The sequence below is a fragment of the Triplophysa dalaica genome, chromosome 15 (genome assembly GCF_015846415.1).
Source record: "Triplophysa dalaica isolate WHDGS20190420 chromosome 15, ASM1584641v1, whole genome shotgun sequence".
Classification (NCBI taxonomy): Eukaryota; Metazoa; Chordata; class Actinopteri; order Cypriniformes; family Nemacheilidae; genus Triplophysa; species Triplophysa dalaica.
The window spans coordinates 22639576-22656656 of record NC_079556.1 but is presented as its reverse complement, the minus strand read 5'-3'; the positions used below and the strand labels follow the sequence as shown (position 1 = coordinate 22656656).

Below are 17081 nucleotides of genomic sequence, written 5' to 3'. Positions count from 1 at the left end.
GAAACATTTTGGGTTCCACAAAGAACCATTCAGTCAAAGGGTCTTTATCTCTTTATACCTTTTTATAATCTGAAGAACATTTTTTCACCTCAAAAAACCTGCGTGTGTGCATGTGTGTGTTTGGGGATGTGTGTGTGTGTGGGTGGCTGTGTGTGTGTACCTTGTAAACCCTTCGGTATGATGGCAATATCCAAAATCCTTGTCCTTGTGGGGACATTGTTTGGTCCCCATGAGGAAACAAGATTATAAATCATACAGAATTAACTTTTTTGAAAATCTAAATGAGCAGAAAGTGTGATTGTGAGGTTTAGGGGTAGAGAATATTAAAACAGTTTGTAAAGTATAAAAACCATTACGTCTATGGAATGTCCCCATAAAGCATGGAAACCCAACATGTGTGAACATGTGTGTGTGTGTGTGTGTACTTGTACATCTATCTTTATGAGGACCAGTTTGAGTTTTTAGACCAGCAGAGTGAGGACTTAGAGAGTAAAGTGAGGACATTTTGCCCGGTCCTCACTTTCTGAGACCTCTTTAAAGCGCTGTTTGAGGATCAAGACCTGGTTTGAGGGTTTAGGTTATAATCAGGTTTAGGGTGAGGGGTTAGAGATTGCATTGCATCAATGTATGTCCTCATAAAGATAGCTGTACAAACATGTGTGTGTATGTGTTGATTGAAGTGAAGCACACGGCTGAAAACAGGTGACTCATCAATCCTCTTCATGTTTTGCGTGCTTGTGTTTGTATGTTGATGAAAAGAGAAAGACATTCAGTTTTTTTTAATGAATAAATCATGCAGATAGAAACTTGCTGACAAAGTTTTTATTTATTTCACACGTCCAGATTGCACATGTATGCAATAATTTTATTAACATACTTGGAAAAAACCCAGAATGCTTCTCATACAAACATGATTAAGTTCAAGTTGATACATTTGTTTTATTGTAAGTTTTAGTCTATGAAAAGAAAAGAAAAACAGAATATTAGAGATAAGCACAGTAAATATTTACACCAGATATATGATGGGATTGTTTTGTACTCTTTTTGGGTTCTTGTTAAAGACAACACAAACTCATAACAACCTAACATGTTAGTATCATAACCAAACCATCACGGTGAAATAATAACATTTGTTTATGAGAAGCACACATAAACACATCTACAGACACAAGAACAGGAACGTTTGATATTCATTTAGTACAAGAAATGTTCAACAACTGTTCAAATATCTTTACATTCACATTCCTGTTCGTTCTAAATGGCCATAAATATGATTTCTTTATAATAAATATAATTTCTTTATATCTCTGGTAATAAATATACGTCTGTGATGATAATCATTCATTTAAGAAACTCACACTTGACGGCACTGATGCTGTCCACACTGGGTTGGCTGTTTACTCTCTGATGTGTGCGTGTCAAGGGAAAGGTCTCTGAGCGAGACATCTTGCCTTTATTCTGACCCGCGTCTGATTCTCGGATGTGTCTCAAGAACTCGGGAGCGGTGAACCTGCGCAGTAATCTGCTTCCCAGCCCGCCGAGACCACCTGAAGATTCACCTTTCAGCCTCTCAGGCTCCAACTCCCCCCGACCCAAGAGAAGTTTGTTCCGTCTGCCCAGTTTGGAAACGTCTCTTCTGCATTTGATGTCGGTGTTGTGCGCTGTCTCCAGCCCTTCCAATCTCTCATTTTTATTTGACTTGATTTGGGAGTAGAACTTGGCCACCAGAGGCTTCTCGTCCTGAAGAGATGCTCTTTTGAATCTGCTGGCCGATCTGCCCGTGTCCGGATCGTCGCCCTGATAAGATTGTTTTCTGCTGCTCTTCAGGTCCAGGTTGAAGGATTTGGCTTTTCCCCAGAGCGGCGCTTCGTCGGTGTCAGGTTTGACCGGTGGACACCGCTCCGAAGAGAAATCCACCCGTCTGCCTCCGCCGGTCTCTTTGAGGACTGAGTTGTGAATCTGTTTGGAGGTGAACAACAGCTCCTGTCTGTCTTCGGCCGGACGTCTTTCGGACATATTGTTCAGGGCCTGGCAGTGATTGGTAACCATTCTCTCCGTGGACGACGGCGGTGGGCACCGGAAGCGGATCCGCAGGCTGTTGCTCTCTCCCACGCGCAGCTGTCTCTGAAACAAGGCCGGAAAGGCTTCTTCCTTTTTGCTGTGCGCTTTTACCCGGGAGAACTTCTCCAGAACCTGCTTGGGGAGGCGATTGGGCCACCTGAGATCCTCCGCGGGCTCTCCGCTGCTGTCCGTGGGACTGACGACCTTCTTTCCGCAGCCGCTGAGGGCTTGGACGCACTGGTTGTGACCGAAGAAATCCGCCACCTGGATGGCGGAATGTCCCGCGTGGTTGGTGCGATCCAGCCGTAGTCCTAACGTCTTAAACGCCCTGACCAGGAACTCCAAAACGTGGTCGTGTCCTCCGCAGGCGGCGTACATCAAGGCGCTGTTGCCCCAGGTGTCGATGAGTTCGGGGTCGGCGTTGAACTGCACCAGGAGCTTGACGGCGTCCAGATATCCCAGCTCACAGGCCAGACTCAAAGACGTGCGCCCTTGGTCGTCTGGAACGTTCACGTCCGCACCTTTCTCCAAGAGCAAGTGGGTGAATTTGGACCTCGTGGCATTGTCCAGAATGCACACGGCGTGCATCAAGAGCGTGCGGCCGCCCTCGGCCTTGGAGTTGATGATGCGACCGTCCAAAGCGTCCAGCACGAAGCGGGCAAGGTGAACTTTGCCGCTCTCCATTGCCTCCAGGAAAGTTTTGGTGCCGGAGCCGTGACACAGGTCTTTTGGACGCAGCATCATCGGGCCAGTGCAGGGGGTCTGCGGATGCGAGTGAGTTTGTTGTGGTTGTCGGCGGGGCTGTTTAGAGTTTCTGAATCTCGTCTGAGAAAGCGTGTGTGTTTTATACCACAGCGCTCTGTGTGTTGCTATGGAAACAGTCATCTGAGAGCAGCGATGCTCCATTCACAATCGCCTCCTCTTTTCAGACGGGAGGGGACACATGAGGAGAGGTAAAAACATGTGCTGGTTTTATTCGGCTGCTTGAGGTGTAACAGAATACACGCATATATACGAAAATCTTCTTTCCTCGTCGCGCAAGCAACGGCAGTGTCACAGTCAGAACTAAAAGAACAGTTCACCATCTAAACCATTTAGTATGTGACTCTTTCACAGCAGAAGATATTTTGAGAAATGTCTCATTGGTTTTGTGTTCACATAGTGGAAGTCAATGGAGTTCAGTGTCGTTTGATTCTTCAAAATATCTTCTGTTGTGTTCTGCAGACGAAAGAAAGGTTTGACATGACACGAGGACGAAGAAATGAGAACACAATTTTCATTTCTGTTGTTTTAACGTCTACATCAAAATGTCATTCTTATTCATTTTCTGAACAGATATGATGTGTAGTCAAAAGTCTTCACCTGTGTCTCAGGTCACTTTGATCTCTACAGACCAGATGCAGATGATTGAATTTCCCATGAGCAGGACAACGTGTGGCCTGGATCTGTCTGAATTGATCAATATAATGACACACGTGTGATGGGAAAGCACTGCTGTCTAATTCAATTTATCATCAAAATAATCTGCACTTTAAAGTCTCTGGTGAAAAGAAACCTGCAGCTCTTCAGATGAACACAACATGAGACGCAAGGAGACTTTATCTGTCAGAGCAGGTCACACATGTGGGTCAACAAATCCAGTCGCTAAAACGGAAAAAAAGAGCAAAAACTCTTACGGAGAAATAAGAATAACTATCATAATTGTTTGAAGGAACCACTCATACTGTATATCAAATATAGCATGTGTATTTTCCTTTAAAATATTTGTTAATATATAGAGTTTGGTTCCAAAATGAGATCATAAATCATGTTTTTTTCATAGAACATTCCAATTAACATCAATCAAACTGAAATTGCATTGTTTTGATTTTAGCTATTATACTACAAAAATACCACTAACTAACACAATAAAATACATATCTTTTTATGAGTTATCTCATTTTGGAACCAACCTCTTCATATATATACTGTATGTATGCTGTATATACAGTATAATATTGTAATACAATTCATTGAAAGGAAGGAAGGAGTTGGGAACCGGCAAACATTCAAAACATTTAATAAAGTAATTTAAAAGCCGGCGGCCCCTCACGGATAACCGCCGGCGAACAAAACATGAACATAAATATAAATACAAATACAAACATTACACATGTTCGGGCCCGGTCCTCTCTCTTCGACGGTCCGGTCGCTCGTTCCTTTTATATGCTCCCTATCTCCTACGTGATTCGAGGCCGGTGTGCGCACAGCTGGCGCTAATTCACAATTACTCACCGGACTCGGACCACGGTCTTGCCCTGCCTACTCTACTACAGACCCCCATCACCCCTCACAGGCTGGGGGTACCCCCGCGACTGTGCAAGCTCCCTCCCCCTCCCTCGGGGGGGGGGGCTGGGGTGGGGAATATGCAGTGACGAGACGAGACAACGGAGACGGGAGCCCTCGGAGCGACCGGAAAGAGAGAGGGGAGAGAGAAAATTTAGTCCGGTTCCCTGACATGCTGCCGCTCGTTCCTCAACCAGCCGAAGTACTCTTTCGCGGTGTCTTGCGGTGGCCCTGGGGCTTCGGTGGACAGCTCGACCGTCCGCCACCTGGCGGCCGGCGGTGGCTCCTCCTTTATCTGGGAGTCGGGACGGGCTCCCCGTCCCCTGCTCCTCCCCCTCGGGCGGACGGAGGCAGGAACCGGCAAACATTTAAACAAACATTTAATAAAGTAATAATAGCCGGCGGCCCCTCATGGCCGACCGCCGGCGAACATAACACAAATACAAATACAAACATGTTCGGGCCCATCCTCTCTCCTTGACGGTCCGGTCGCTCATTCATTTTATATGCTCCCTTGACCCGAACCACGGTCTCACCCCGCCTACTCTACTACAAATATATATAAAGGTCAAGGACTGTGGATTTTTAAGAACAGATTTTAAACACGTGAGGATGAGACTGGGAACGTTAGAAAACACCAGCAGGGTTCACACATGCTCATCATATATCATCATCTGAACATCATTCATGAAACACTTCTGCACTCAACTCAGTTTTGTATTTCTGATGCTCCATTTGATCTGAGAACCAGTTTTAAAATCACGAGCTGTATTAATAAGAATAAAGCTTATCGAGTGTCAAACTTTCAGCAGTCACTTTTAAATAAAAAAGAAAACTAAACGCATAAATGTAGTTTAGTATGATTTAATCCATCTTAAATGTATTCTATTTTAATGTAGAGTTAGATCATACCTGAAGCTCAAGAGGTCAAAAAGATATATAAGAATTTATTTAAAAATATGTTTTGGTTTCAAGCAAAAAATGAAGAAAGATCTCGTCTGGGAGGCCATGCAAATCAGGATTTATAAATAAATGTCATATTCTAGGGATAGTTGTGGTGGTTTGATATAATTGATCAGATTGATGATGTCGAGGGAGATGACTGAATAATCTTCAGTTTGTCATTCTCCACTCGGATCAGATCTACAGTTCACCTCTCTGAATATATCATCAGAAATTAAAGTTGATTTGGAGTTAATGTCAGGATGGACTGTGATGCTAAATGGAGAAACTCGTGACATGATTTGAACTAAACTGAGAGTGCACTCGAAAAGAATCTGTAAAAATAGAGCAGAATATACTGTATTAATGTGAAGAAATTTTCCCTATACATTTTTACATTTGATTTAACTCTATTCTACTTTTTGCAATTCATTACATTACATTTTAGCATTAACAGAATTGTCCATAAATGTGCTGGTCATTTTCTGTCAGGACTTCAACTGTTATTTTACTGGATTTTTTTGTCCTTTTTCTTTAACATTTTGTCTGAACAGCTCGCCATTTTCATACAGTATTTCAGAGAGAAATGACCGCGGTCAATATTGTCAAGAGCTTATCATGTTCTGGGTTTTTCTATATGGCTCGGGACACTCCAGAAATGCGGGATTGTGGGATTTTTTCTTCCCATTTTACATCTGCCAGGTAGAAACCACACAGTAAATCTATTAGAAAATCAAACACCCGTAATGTGTTTGGCAGATCACTTTTTCCAAAAATATGACATTTGCTCTACATGTAACCCACAAACAAAAAACATGTTTACTTCCCAAAAATAAGCTTTTGTGTCACAAACCCAGAACTGATTTGATAGTGTTCTGGATAAAATAACTCAGTAGACAATTTCTCTTCAGTCTTTCTTACTCATTTCATGCAGGGGTGCCGCCAGAAATTCTGGGCCCTATGGAAACCAAAATTTCTGGGCCCCCTACAAATAGGAAAATAAAAAGGGGATCTGCTCTTCTGGGCCCTAAATCAGCCTGGGCCCTTAGAATCGTCCTAACCTTCCACCCCTTTACGGCGCCCATGATTTCATGAATCCCTTCAAAGGTGCTAAACTAAAAACAAGTTGAAAAAAAACAGGAAAGTATACGTTCAGTTTACTTTGATGTATTTATCAGAAAAGTAGTTGTGTACTCAAAAAACAAGTTGTATACTCCAAGTTGATTATGAATACACTTACTTACTGTTATAAACTAAAGTTAAGTGGGCAAATTAAGTCAATTAAGTGGTTTTATAATAGTACACCTTTAAGTATACTGTAACTATTTCTTACTAAATAAAGTATATTTACATATATAAACTCTTCTTGTATAAATTATAATGAACTTATACTTATCTTTTTATAGGAGACACCCATCACAACCAAAGAAGAACCATTTTCTCCACAGAAGAATGTCAACATGACATTTGATCTGCTTTAGCTCGTGTGCTGCATGATGGGAAGTGTAGTTTTCTTGCCCCGTGACACTAGCCGAGGACATGTTCTTCAATCAACCAAACAGAAACTAGAGACCGAGAGCTCGTGGTGGAAAAACTCAATCTCATCATGTTTGTCTCAGAACAGAAGGAGTGTACAGAACAGAAGCGCTCAGATTTGAGATGAATGTGAAACACATTTCCCGCTGTAGATCTGAGCACTTCTTCAGGGTGTCTGTAACAGCATTTGTTCTTCAGACAGTCTTTCTTCTTTTCTACTAGCAGACACACATTAGATGCAGATGCTGTATAAAACGCTTTGAGAAGGTGTGTGTGTGGACTTGGCTTTTATATGTTAGTCGGGACCAAAACCTGAAAGCACATCAACTCATGGGGACTCGTGTCACTGTGGGTCCATGTGTGCGTGTGTGTACAGACGGCTGACAGAAATTCACAGAAGCCGTCTGTAATGTGCTTTTATTTGATGACAGGACAACGTAACAGCTTGACTTCAGTTGATCTTTCACAGTGTGTCACGTTGAATGTGAACAGGCAGCTGGGCTCGCCCGTGTGTCCTCACATGAAGTTGTGAAAGGCCAGGTCATAGGAAAAACATTTGCATTGACATTTGTATTCATGCATTTGGCCGACGCTACTATCCAAAGTGACTTACAGTGCATTCAGGATCTTTACTGTATTTGGTGTGTATGTTTCTGATCATCTGAGATGTCCCACCCACTACACATCAGACACCCTCGGACTCTTTTTCTCTGAAGTCATTTCTCCCAAAATTTCCATTTGCTCTCCATTGAATCTCAATGATGTCTAGAGAAACGTTTGGGCATTAAAAGGGATCTCATCTGGGATTTATGTAAGAGCTTACGACCTCAACAAAAGGGTGAAACTAATAATGATCACATTTTAGAAAACAAAACCTGAGGGCACTGCATCAATCACAGACACTAGCAGCTCTGGTGACACAAACCCTCCACTGAAACACACATCACACATTCATCAACCTCTCTGGCATTGCTCAGTAAGGCAACTGTGATTGGTTCCTATCACCTAAAAGCCACACCCATCTGACACAGAAACTTGTCTGAGGACGGAAAACGATGGCTTGTACATTTACATTTAGTCATTTAGCAGACTCTTTTATCCAAAGTGACTTACAAAGTAGAGGAAAGCAATAGAAGGTAGATCTCGTTGAAGACCACTCTTGTTGCTGCATTCTGGATCATCTGAAGAGGTCTGGTTGTGGTAGCTGGAAGTCCAGCCAGTAGTGCATTGCAGTGGTTGAGTCTGGACACAACAATAGCCTGGACTAGGACTTGCGTAGCATGCTCGGATAGGAAAGGTCTAATTCACCTAATATTGTAGAGGATGAATCTACAGGACAGATTGGTGCTTGTAACATGATCTGTGAAGTTCAGCTGATCATCGATCACAACTCAAAGGTTTCGGGCCATTCTGCTTGGAATAATGGTTGATGAATTGAGTTGGATGGAAAGGTGGTTGGAATGGTGGTGCTGAATCTTTGGGTCGGCCGGAATCACGAGCGGGTCAGTTTTCGCAAGGTTCAGCTACAGGAGATGATCCTTCATCCAATGTGAGATGTCATTCAGGCATGACACATGAACCATCGGATCATTAGGCTGCAATGACAGGTGGAGCTAGGTATCATCCCAATAGCAGTCATGTTTCGGAATGACAGAACCTAGGGACGTTGTGTTAATGGAGTAGAGCAGTGGTCCAAGAACTGAGCCCTGGGGTGCCCCTGTACTGAGATGCTGGGACTCAGCGAACTCACCTCCCCAGGATACTCTGAATGACCTATCCGAGAGGTTAGACTTGAACCAGCGTAGCGCTGCTCCAGAGACACCCATAGTCTTGAGGGTTGGAGGTGTGGTGGTTGTAAGAGAATACTACCGCACTTCGCCTATTTAAGTATGCAGTATGTAAATGTATTGTGTGTGATGAGGTCATGTGATGATGTTTGTTTTGTGTTCTGTCTCTTTATGCTAGTCTTACATTATAACTAACATGCAACATAGAGAAAGACATTCCTGCTTGAACAGAAAACATCAGAAGTTTCTTCAGAAACAGTGTGAAGTGGAGTTGTGTGTGTTATCTCAGCAGGGGATGATGGACTGAATTAAACGGAGAAGTTGTCAAGTTAAAGTCAAGAGTTTGTCATTGTTAGAGAGAGCGGACCGCCCTACATTCATTACGACAGACATCAGTTATAAACTCAGAACTAAACCTGATTTCACCTCCAGCTCATAGACCTCAACACTTCTCAGTTTGTCTGGAGATTCCCTGCTGACAGCGTCAAGCTTCAGATCACACACTGAGGTTTTTTCTTTATAAAGAGAAGTTAACTGGTTAACCCACCCGTCAACACAAATACTACAACACACTGAGATATTTGTAGTTCATCAAATCTTTTAGCAACCAACACATCTGTGGTCTGTTCTGAAGATGACTTTGTGTACTTTATTGTCCAAACATGAAGTGTATTAGTGTGGTAAAATAGAGTGAAATTAAAGAAATGTGTATTATGGTTGTCCGGTGTAAGCCTCTAGATTAGCCACAAATTTCACAACATACAGAATAATGAATGTGTCAAAAACTAAAACTTTACCTTTCAATTTTTTCAATGTGATGAATGATAAAATGTTTAGTTTCATAATGTTTTATTAATCTGTTCGGATGATGAAAGCGGCTTGTTTACTTTTTTTGGTACATTTTCAAATGAATGTTTTGGTAAAACTTATACACTGATTACATTTTAATGTTCTCTGCAAATATTTTTCCACTGATTAGTAAAAGTGACCTGAAACACACAACCAAACAAAGTTATTCGTTTTTTGAATTAGTAAAGTACCCATTAAGTCTGAAATTTGTGTCCGAAATTTGTTCAGGTTAAAAAACATACGACCTCACGTCAATCACATTTACACACTGCCTCCGATATTTTTCTCCATCATAAAAAATTCGGACTGGGTTTGATATTTTGCGTTTTTCGTATTTGTATAGCAAATAGCCAAAGAGACACACACGTACAAATGAGCGCCAAATACGAAAAACTGCGAACGAAAATTTCGGACTGTATGTGTAAAGACCTTTATTGCAGATAAATATATAAATAATCAGAAAGGAGCGTAATGTTCTTCTTTATTTGATTTATTCACATCATCCTTCACAGATTCAAAAGCTTGACACTAGTCACATGACGGGTTTGCATGTTCTCCAGCTGCGTTTGAACTGCTGTAACATTCTGCTGTTTATAGTTACAGAAATGAACTATAATTGAGCATCGGGCCACAGAGGACACATGCCACTCGCTGCCTTGTTGTGTTCTCTTAACCCACAGGAGACACCAAATTGTTTTTAAGGAAAGTGCTGGCAGCCTGATGCAAGTGGAAATGAGAACATGAGGGATCCCACATGAGCCGAAGATCAACAGGTGCAAAGAAAATAATAATAATAGAGCTGACTTAACAACAGCTGGAATTCTGGGTAAAGCAGAGACTGGAAACACACACACCTAATGTGAAATAACATCTAATCTAATATACGCTTCTCCACAACACATGTGTTTCATACAAGTATGACCTTAAGTTTCTTCAAAAATGACTCGGGACAAATCAAATGAGAATGAAATGAGAGTGTAAACACATGAAGAGTCTGGAGGTGATAAGAATGAGTTCCTAACCAAGGCCTTGAGCTCCAGATGAAATCTACATCCACATCATTGGTCATGTTGTCATGGTGAACATGTTTTTCCGAGCAGATGTATTTTGGGAGCTGATGTTGTGACCGCAGAGCCACTCAAACAGTTTGGACACAAAAGCCGGTCACTTTTTATAGCTCAAGTACTTTCACAGCCCGACGAAACAAAGAACTGAAGGCTTGTGCACATCACATGACTTTTCTTTCCTGAGGGATTTCAGTCTGATAATATTTCAGATCTCAGTTATTTCTCCTTGACATCAATGAGATTAAATAGAGAGCAAATGGAAGTCTTGTGTGTGTCTCAGATATTTCTCACTAGGAGGAAAAGTTGTGTGTGTCATGAGAGTTTGAGAAGAGATGTTAACAGTCAATCAGATTTGTCTGAGAGAGAGAGAGAGAGAGAGAGAGAGCGCATATGTTGGTGAAGTTCAGGTGTTTGTTCACAGATTAATATGAGATTGGCAGAAACCCTGTGTGTTACGGCCACTTTAAAAGAAACACATCAGGGAACTTTAAAGTCCCAGTGAAATAAAAAATGACAATTCTTATTTTTTGCTGAAATATTGCAGTTTTATTGTTAATAGTTGATCAATGTGAGTAATCCACTTTTTAAATTCCATGTAACCTTATAATCTTCAATTCAAATCTGTAATGACTATCAATCTCAAATGACGTATGTTAGTCAGCTTGGGCGGAGCATCTGTTAACTCCTCCCCTTCAACTGTCACTCTGCTGTCGGTTCCATTTCAAAATGCAACGGCTGTTTTTACACATCCAATCAAATCGCAGAGAAAAACACAACCCCCCCCCCCTTTGAAACTCCCTTTCAGTCAGAAATGTGTCAGAATCCGGAAATAAAAAGGATCACATCTTGCGGTTCATGGGGAACTATTTACTGTTCCTCTGGGTCAAACTCCCTCATCATGCTGACACAGATCAGATGTATCGCTCTGGAAACTGAAGAAGAGTTTTAACAGCCGGTGCTTCACGTTGGTCTGGTTTAGAAACGGAGGGAAATTTCCATCGTTTTGGCGGCATCAGGAAAGAGAGACAAATCCATCCCATCTTCTTCAATCTGACAGAAAAGGGTCACAGGATGATGTGTAGAGGACTGATGGCCGGAGGGACCACAGAAAGTGAGCAGCTGTCTGGTGTTCTGGAGGAACGGTGAGGACCGACACATCGGTGTTTACAGAGTCAGCATCACATCACACATGATGAACAGTGAAGATCTCTTCTCTTTACTCACATTCATTCTCACATGTTACACAGAGATGTGTTCCTGCACTACTCACAAAAGACCTTTCCTGTAGCTCAGTGTTAGGGGCATTGTGTTAACAACGCAAGGTTGTGGGTTTGATCCCAGGGGATTGCACATATCTAAGTATAATTGTTTAGGATAATGTAATGTAAGTCGCTTTGGATAAAAGCATCTGCCAAATGTAAATATATCATAAAGCATTCTGACACGTGATGATGACTGAGAACATTAGAACGATCTGTGAGAAGACATGTGAGTCACACACACACACACACACACACACACACACACACACACACACACACACACACACACACACACACACACACACACATGTATGAGTCACATCCAGATGGAAGGTGTGTGTGTGTGTGGGGGGCTGACTGCTCATATTAACATGTTAATCTGTTCATGACACACTTCACCTAACTGTGTTATTAGTGTGTAGAATCAAGACATACAGGAGCAAACCATCTGATAACACACACATTCTCACGCTAGCTTGCACACACACACACATATACACACACACACACACACATTAGGTTTCTATATCTATGTGTGTAATGAGTTTTTAATTGGACCAACTGTGTATTCTATTGCCTTCCCCTGACCCAACACATGACCATGACAGACAACTTTCTGCATTTTTATATTTTTAAATAAACTTCATGTGTTATGTTTAATAATCGTTGGGCCACTGGAGACCGGCCATCAGTCCCCACAATGTAAGTGTGTGAGACATTGTGGGGACCTCTGTATAATGTATATAAACAAGTACACACACACATGCACACACACACACACACACCTATATGCATTTACACATAAAGACACACAAACATACTCATAACTGATCGTATTTGTGATAAATCTGTTCCATCCTGTTTGTGATGCCAAAATAATCGATCCAGATAAGGACAGACTAAAATGTTGATTCCAAAAAGAAATTCCATTCCATCTAATTGTGAATAAATAATAAATAAATCAACAAATAATTATTAAAAGGATAAAATAAAGAAAATAAAGAAAATAAGAAACTAAATAATAAATAAACAAATGTATATCTGTACTCTCGCATCAGAAATTCATCAACACCCAAACACGCACACATACACACACACACACACACATGACCACAAGGCAGCATTAATACAGTTTCACATCTTTATTATTTCATATTGGATCTTACTAATACTAAAAGCAGTGGCTATTGCATTCAGAGAGCAGACCTCCTTTTGATCCTCTATTCATCAAGAAGTGAAGATTCTTCATGAGCGTGTGAGTGGAGCGGGAGACTCCATCAGATTCACATGAGTCACGAGTGAGTCAAGATCTCACTGAGAGTGTGAGCGAGTGTGTCAGGACATTTCATTTACACATCAATGTTCTTCTCTGAGACACAACACACAACTTTTCATTCATCTCTGTCATTTAGGTTGAAAACTCATTCTCACACATCTTACGGCTTATAAAACAAACACTGAATGTGTTCACAGGTGATATGAATTTTTCATTGTTTAATTCACAAACTGATGGAGAAGTCCAAATGATTTGCTGGTTTTCAGTTCGTTCCTTTAATAAGTTTGCCATCATTGACTTCAATGATAAACGCAGATCAGGTCTGAATGTAAGCGTGATGTTCTGAAGGAGTTTAACAAACACAAAGCTTTTCTCAGACGCTCCGCTGAGATTCTGTCTTCAGTCACTGACACACAATCATCTTCTGCTCATGAGATTTCAGATGTCAGAATGATCTTCTGTCTTCAAATCAACTGAGACAGAGAAGTGTTCTGATACTGATGGATTAGAAAAAGATTGTTATTATTAGACAGGATTGTTATGAGACTAAAAGTTTGTAAAAACAGAACCAGAAGATCATTCTGACATCTGAAATCTCATGAGCAGAAGATGATTGTGTGTCAGTGACTGAAGACAGAATCTCAGCGGAGCGTCTGAGAAAAGCTTTTAAAGCTGAATGTGTCTGTTAAACTCCTTCAGAACATCACGCTTACATTCAGACCTGATCTGCGTTTATATGCTGATTTCCAATGACACGTGTCGTTCATTCAATTGAATTTCACTGTTTATACACCGAATACAAATGAGCATTTTAGTCTAAACCTAAAAAACTGAAGATTCTGAAAAGTCAAGATACAATAAGTTGTAAAGAAAAATGATCTAAGATATTTAGCCTTGTTTTAACAAAGAAAATGCCGCTTATTACACGTCTACTTGACACATGAGAAAAAAACTGGACATAAAATGTAAATTAGAAATATTTGATTTAATTACAGACCGTTATTAATCAAGACATTTAGTTTTGGTTTAAAAGTAAGAAACCATGTTCAAACGTCACTAACAGGCAAATTGGTTGAATCATTTGTAAATACAATGTCAAATATGTGATTAAAAGACATATTTATAATAAATTTTTGCGTAATATTAAACTGTCCCTCTCAAAATGATTTGCAGCATGTGGGTTACAGGGTGTTATCAGTTTTAAGCGGTTGATATCTGACAATAAAAATCCTTGGAGTGTCTCGACTGGCCAATCAGAATCAAGCATTCAAATGAGCCGCGTAATAAATATGTATATAATATATATTATCTGTGAATGGGGTAAGAATATAGTTTGATCTTGCTCATAAGTGCATAATTCAGGTTTATTTGGTTTATTTTTACCCTGTTGCCAGATTGTCAAGTATCTTTATCTGGATTTAAGAACTGAGATAAAAATTCTTGGATGGTAAAATGTTCAGTTATTGCAGTGTTATCATATCAATGATCTGGACATCTGAAGACACAGTGAGTTTTTTATTAACAGTCAAATCAAAAAGGGTAATAATAAAAGAACCTCAAGACTCAAAGTTAAGTCATTTGATTGTTTTTTATTTCTTAAATCATTTCTTAAAGATTATCATTATCTTACAGCTTGTATTGACCTTTTACAAAACATTTACCATGGTAAACTCAGCTTTCACCAAAATATACAAGTATTGTAAAATCACAACAAATAATATTTAAATTAAATTAAATTGAATGAAAGTAGTTTATCAGACAAGAAGTCTATACGCTTTAAACATTACATTACTTTACATACAAGTCAAGAATAGGGTGCTATGGTATTTTGGTGGATTTAAATGCATATCTAGAACAAAACCTTAACAGAACCTAAGAATATTTGTGCATCCGTCTGATGTGTGAGAGTAATGGAGTGAATATCTTCTGTTACTTGATTCATTTATCTTCTAGCCTTTAATTCAACTTCACCTTGACACTTGATTTTTAACTTAAAAATCATTTTAACTTAAGTAACGGTTACGTCTGCTCGGCTGTAAAGAAGTGTCTTTATGTGTACGCATATATTGTGTGTTTATATTGGGATTACAGACACCTCCACCATCACAAACATAACATAAAATCCTAAAAGAAATTACAAAGTGCATCATCATTTAAAATTTCATTTCTATGTGAAAGTCTAGATCATAAGGCAACCCCAAAAAACTAAAAAAATCTAGAAAAAACCTTGATTTCTAAAGAATTATTTTACAGTATTTTGGGGTGAACTATGATTCAGACATCTTGACAGTTTTCATACTCCTTAATGAAATGTTTCTAAAAGGGTTTTATGTGTGTTTGAAAATCTAAATGAAAAAAAATACAGTTTATACTGAATTATTAACAAGTGTGTAAATTTCATGTTACGGTAGACACACAGAGTTCATCCTACGAAAACTTGACATTGTCCGTTGGCGGGTTCTGTGCGGTTCTCTTCGGCTTTCTCCACGTGATTGGGGTAATGAGGTTTGACGCAGGAGTTGACGGCCTCTGTCAGTTCATTGGGCAGTGACCACATGTTCTTAGAGTGCTCGGAGACGGCGTCTTTATTGAGCTGAAACATAAGAAAACCAAAGAGCTTCATAGTAATCTCAACATTTCATTTCACTGGACCATAAAAACACAGCTGGAATGAAAGTCAATTCAATTATGTACTGTATAGCTTCAATTCTGTATAATATTTTATTCTAACCAAAAATTTACAAAAGAAAACATATTTTTGTGTGGAATATTATGCACTGATGATTCATTCATACAATGTAAGGCTATGTTCACATTTGACGTCTTTTTTGACAAGAAAAACTTGACAAGGGCGCATTTGAGTTTTTTTAGGAAAAGCTGCAGCGATTGTGCACAAAGGCATCTCAGAGAAATAGATCCAGACTGGCTTCATAGGCAGCAGCGTAACCCAAGTTTATTTGAATTACAAACCGAGAGCGTCTTTACAATAACCAATCACATATTTCAAAAATACAGTACTAATTTCCTAACTTACTGAAAGTGAAAATAAACGTACATTTATTAAAGTAATAATCCATGTGAAGCAGTGTGTTACAGTGCATGTTATAACAGCTGAGGGTGTTGTGGCACGACATTAAAACCCCCTCAGCTGTTATATAATGCACTGTAACACACTGCTCTGCGGTGCTTATTGCTTTTATAAACCTTTTTTTCATATGCCTAGCAAGGTTTCATCAAATAAAGTAAATTAAATATTTTTTAGGCTATGTAATGCCGTCATCCTCTATAAATGGGGGTATTTTATAACAGCTTGGAACTCGGCTAAACCAATCAGAATCAAGGACCAGAACTGACCGTTATATAAACAAAACTATACTCCAAGCGCCATTTTGGCTCCCTTTTTTTTCTCGACCAATCACCTTCTTCGCATGTTGTTATGCAAATGACTGGTCTCTGTAATTGGTTAGCTGTGAAAAAGCCTCTTGACGTGGGGCGTTTTTTTTCCCAGTAAGTTGAACTTTTTTCAACTTCAGAAGATGTTTTGACCTGGAGAAAAGACGCCGGCGCTGGCGTTTAAAAATAAGGAATATGGTGTAAAACAGACGATGGCAGCTTCAAAAAAGAAGTTAAATGTGAACACAGCCTAACATGTTAACACGACACAATACATTTCAATTCCATAATTGAATGTACTTTAAAATGTTCGATGAGTTTTTTAGGACTTGTTTGGAGTGTAAATTATGCACAATAAAACAATTACAAAATACTTCAAAGTAAATACACTGCATGATGATGCATTTTAAAGAACTGTAAGTGTAGAGAAGTTGTTTTACCTGACTGATGAGATCTCTGATTTTGCCGAGCGTGGCGGCCTGTCTTCTCTTCAGACTCTGTTCCTGAGGTGAACCTTCATCTGACTGAAAGATCACAAATTAAACACATTATCATCACAACCAGGCTCTTCGCAATGCCATAG

The 17081-nt window shown here is 39.9% G+C and overlaps 2 protein-coding genes across 2 annotated transcripts in view; both read right to left on the bottom strand.

Annotated features, from left to right (window-relative positions):
• Window positions 1-1341: 1341 nt before the first annotated feature.
• Window positions 1342-2802, bottom strand: LOC130436793 (uncharacterized). The gene has a single exon (XM_056767744.1). The coding sequence runs from the start codon at window positions 2800-2802 to the stop codon at window positions 1342-1344; it is 1461 nt and encodes a 486-aa protein (XP_056623722.1).
• An 11872-nt stretch (window positions 2803-14674) lies between these two features.
• plcb2 (phospholipase C, beta 2) overlaps window positions 14675-17081 on the bottom strand; it is a 28639-nt gene continuing 26232 nt past the window's right edge. Inside the window, exons 31-32 of the mRNA XM_056767754.1 lie at window positions 16939-17022; window positions 14675-15698 (exon numbers count right to left, since the gene is read on the bottom strand). Coding sequence (XP_056623732.1) covers window positions 15528-15698; window positions 16939-17022 — 255 coding nt within the window. The 3' untranslated portion in view covers window positions 14675-15527. The remainder of the gene's footprint in view (window positions 15699-16938; window positions 17023-17081) is intronic.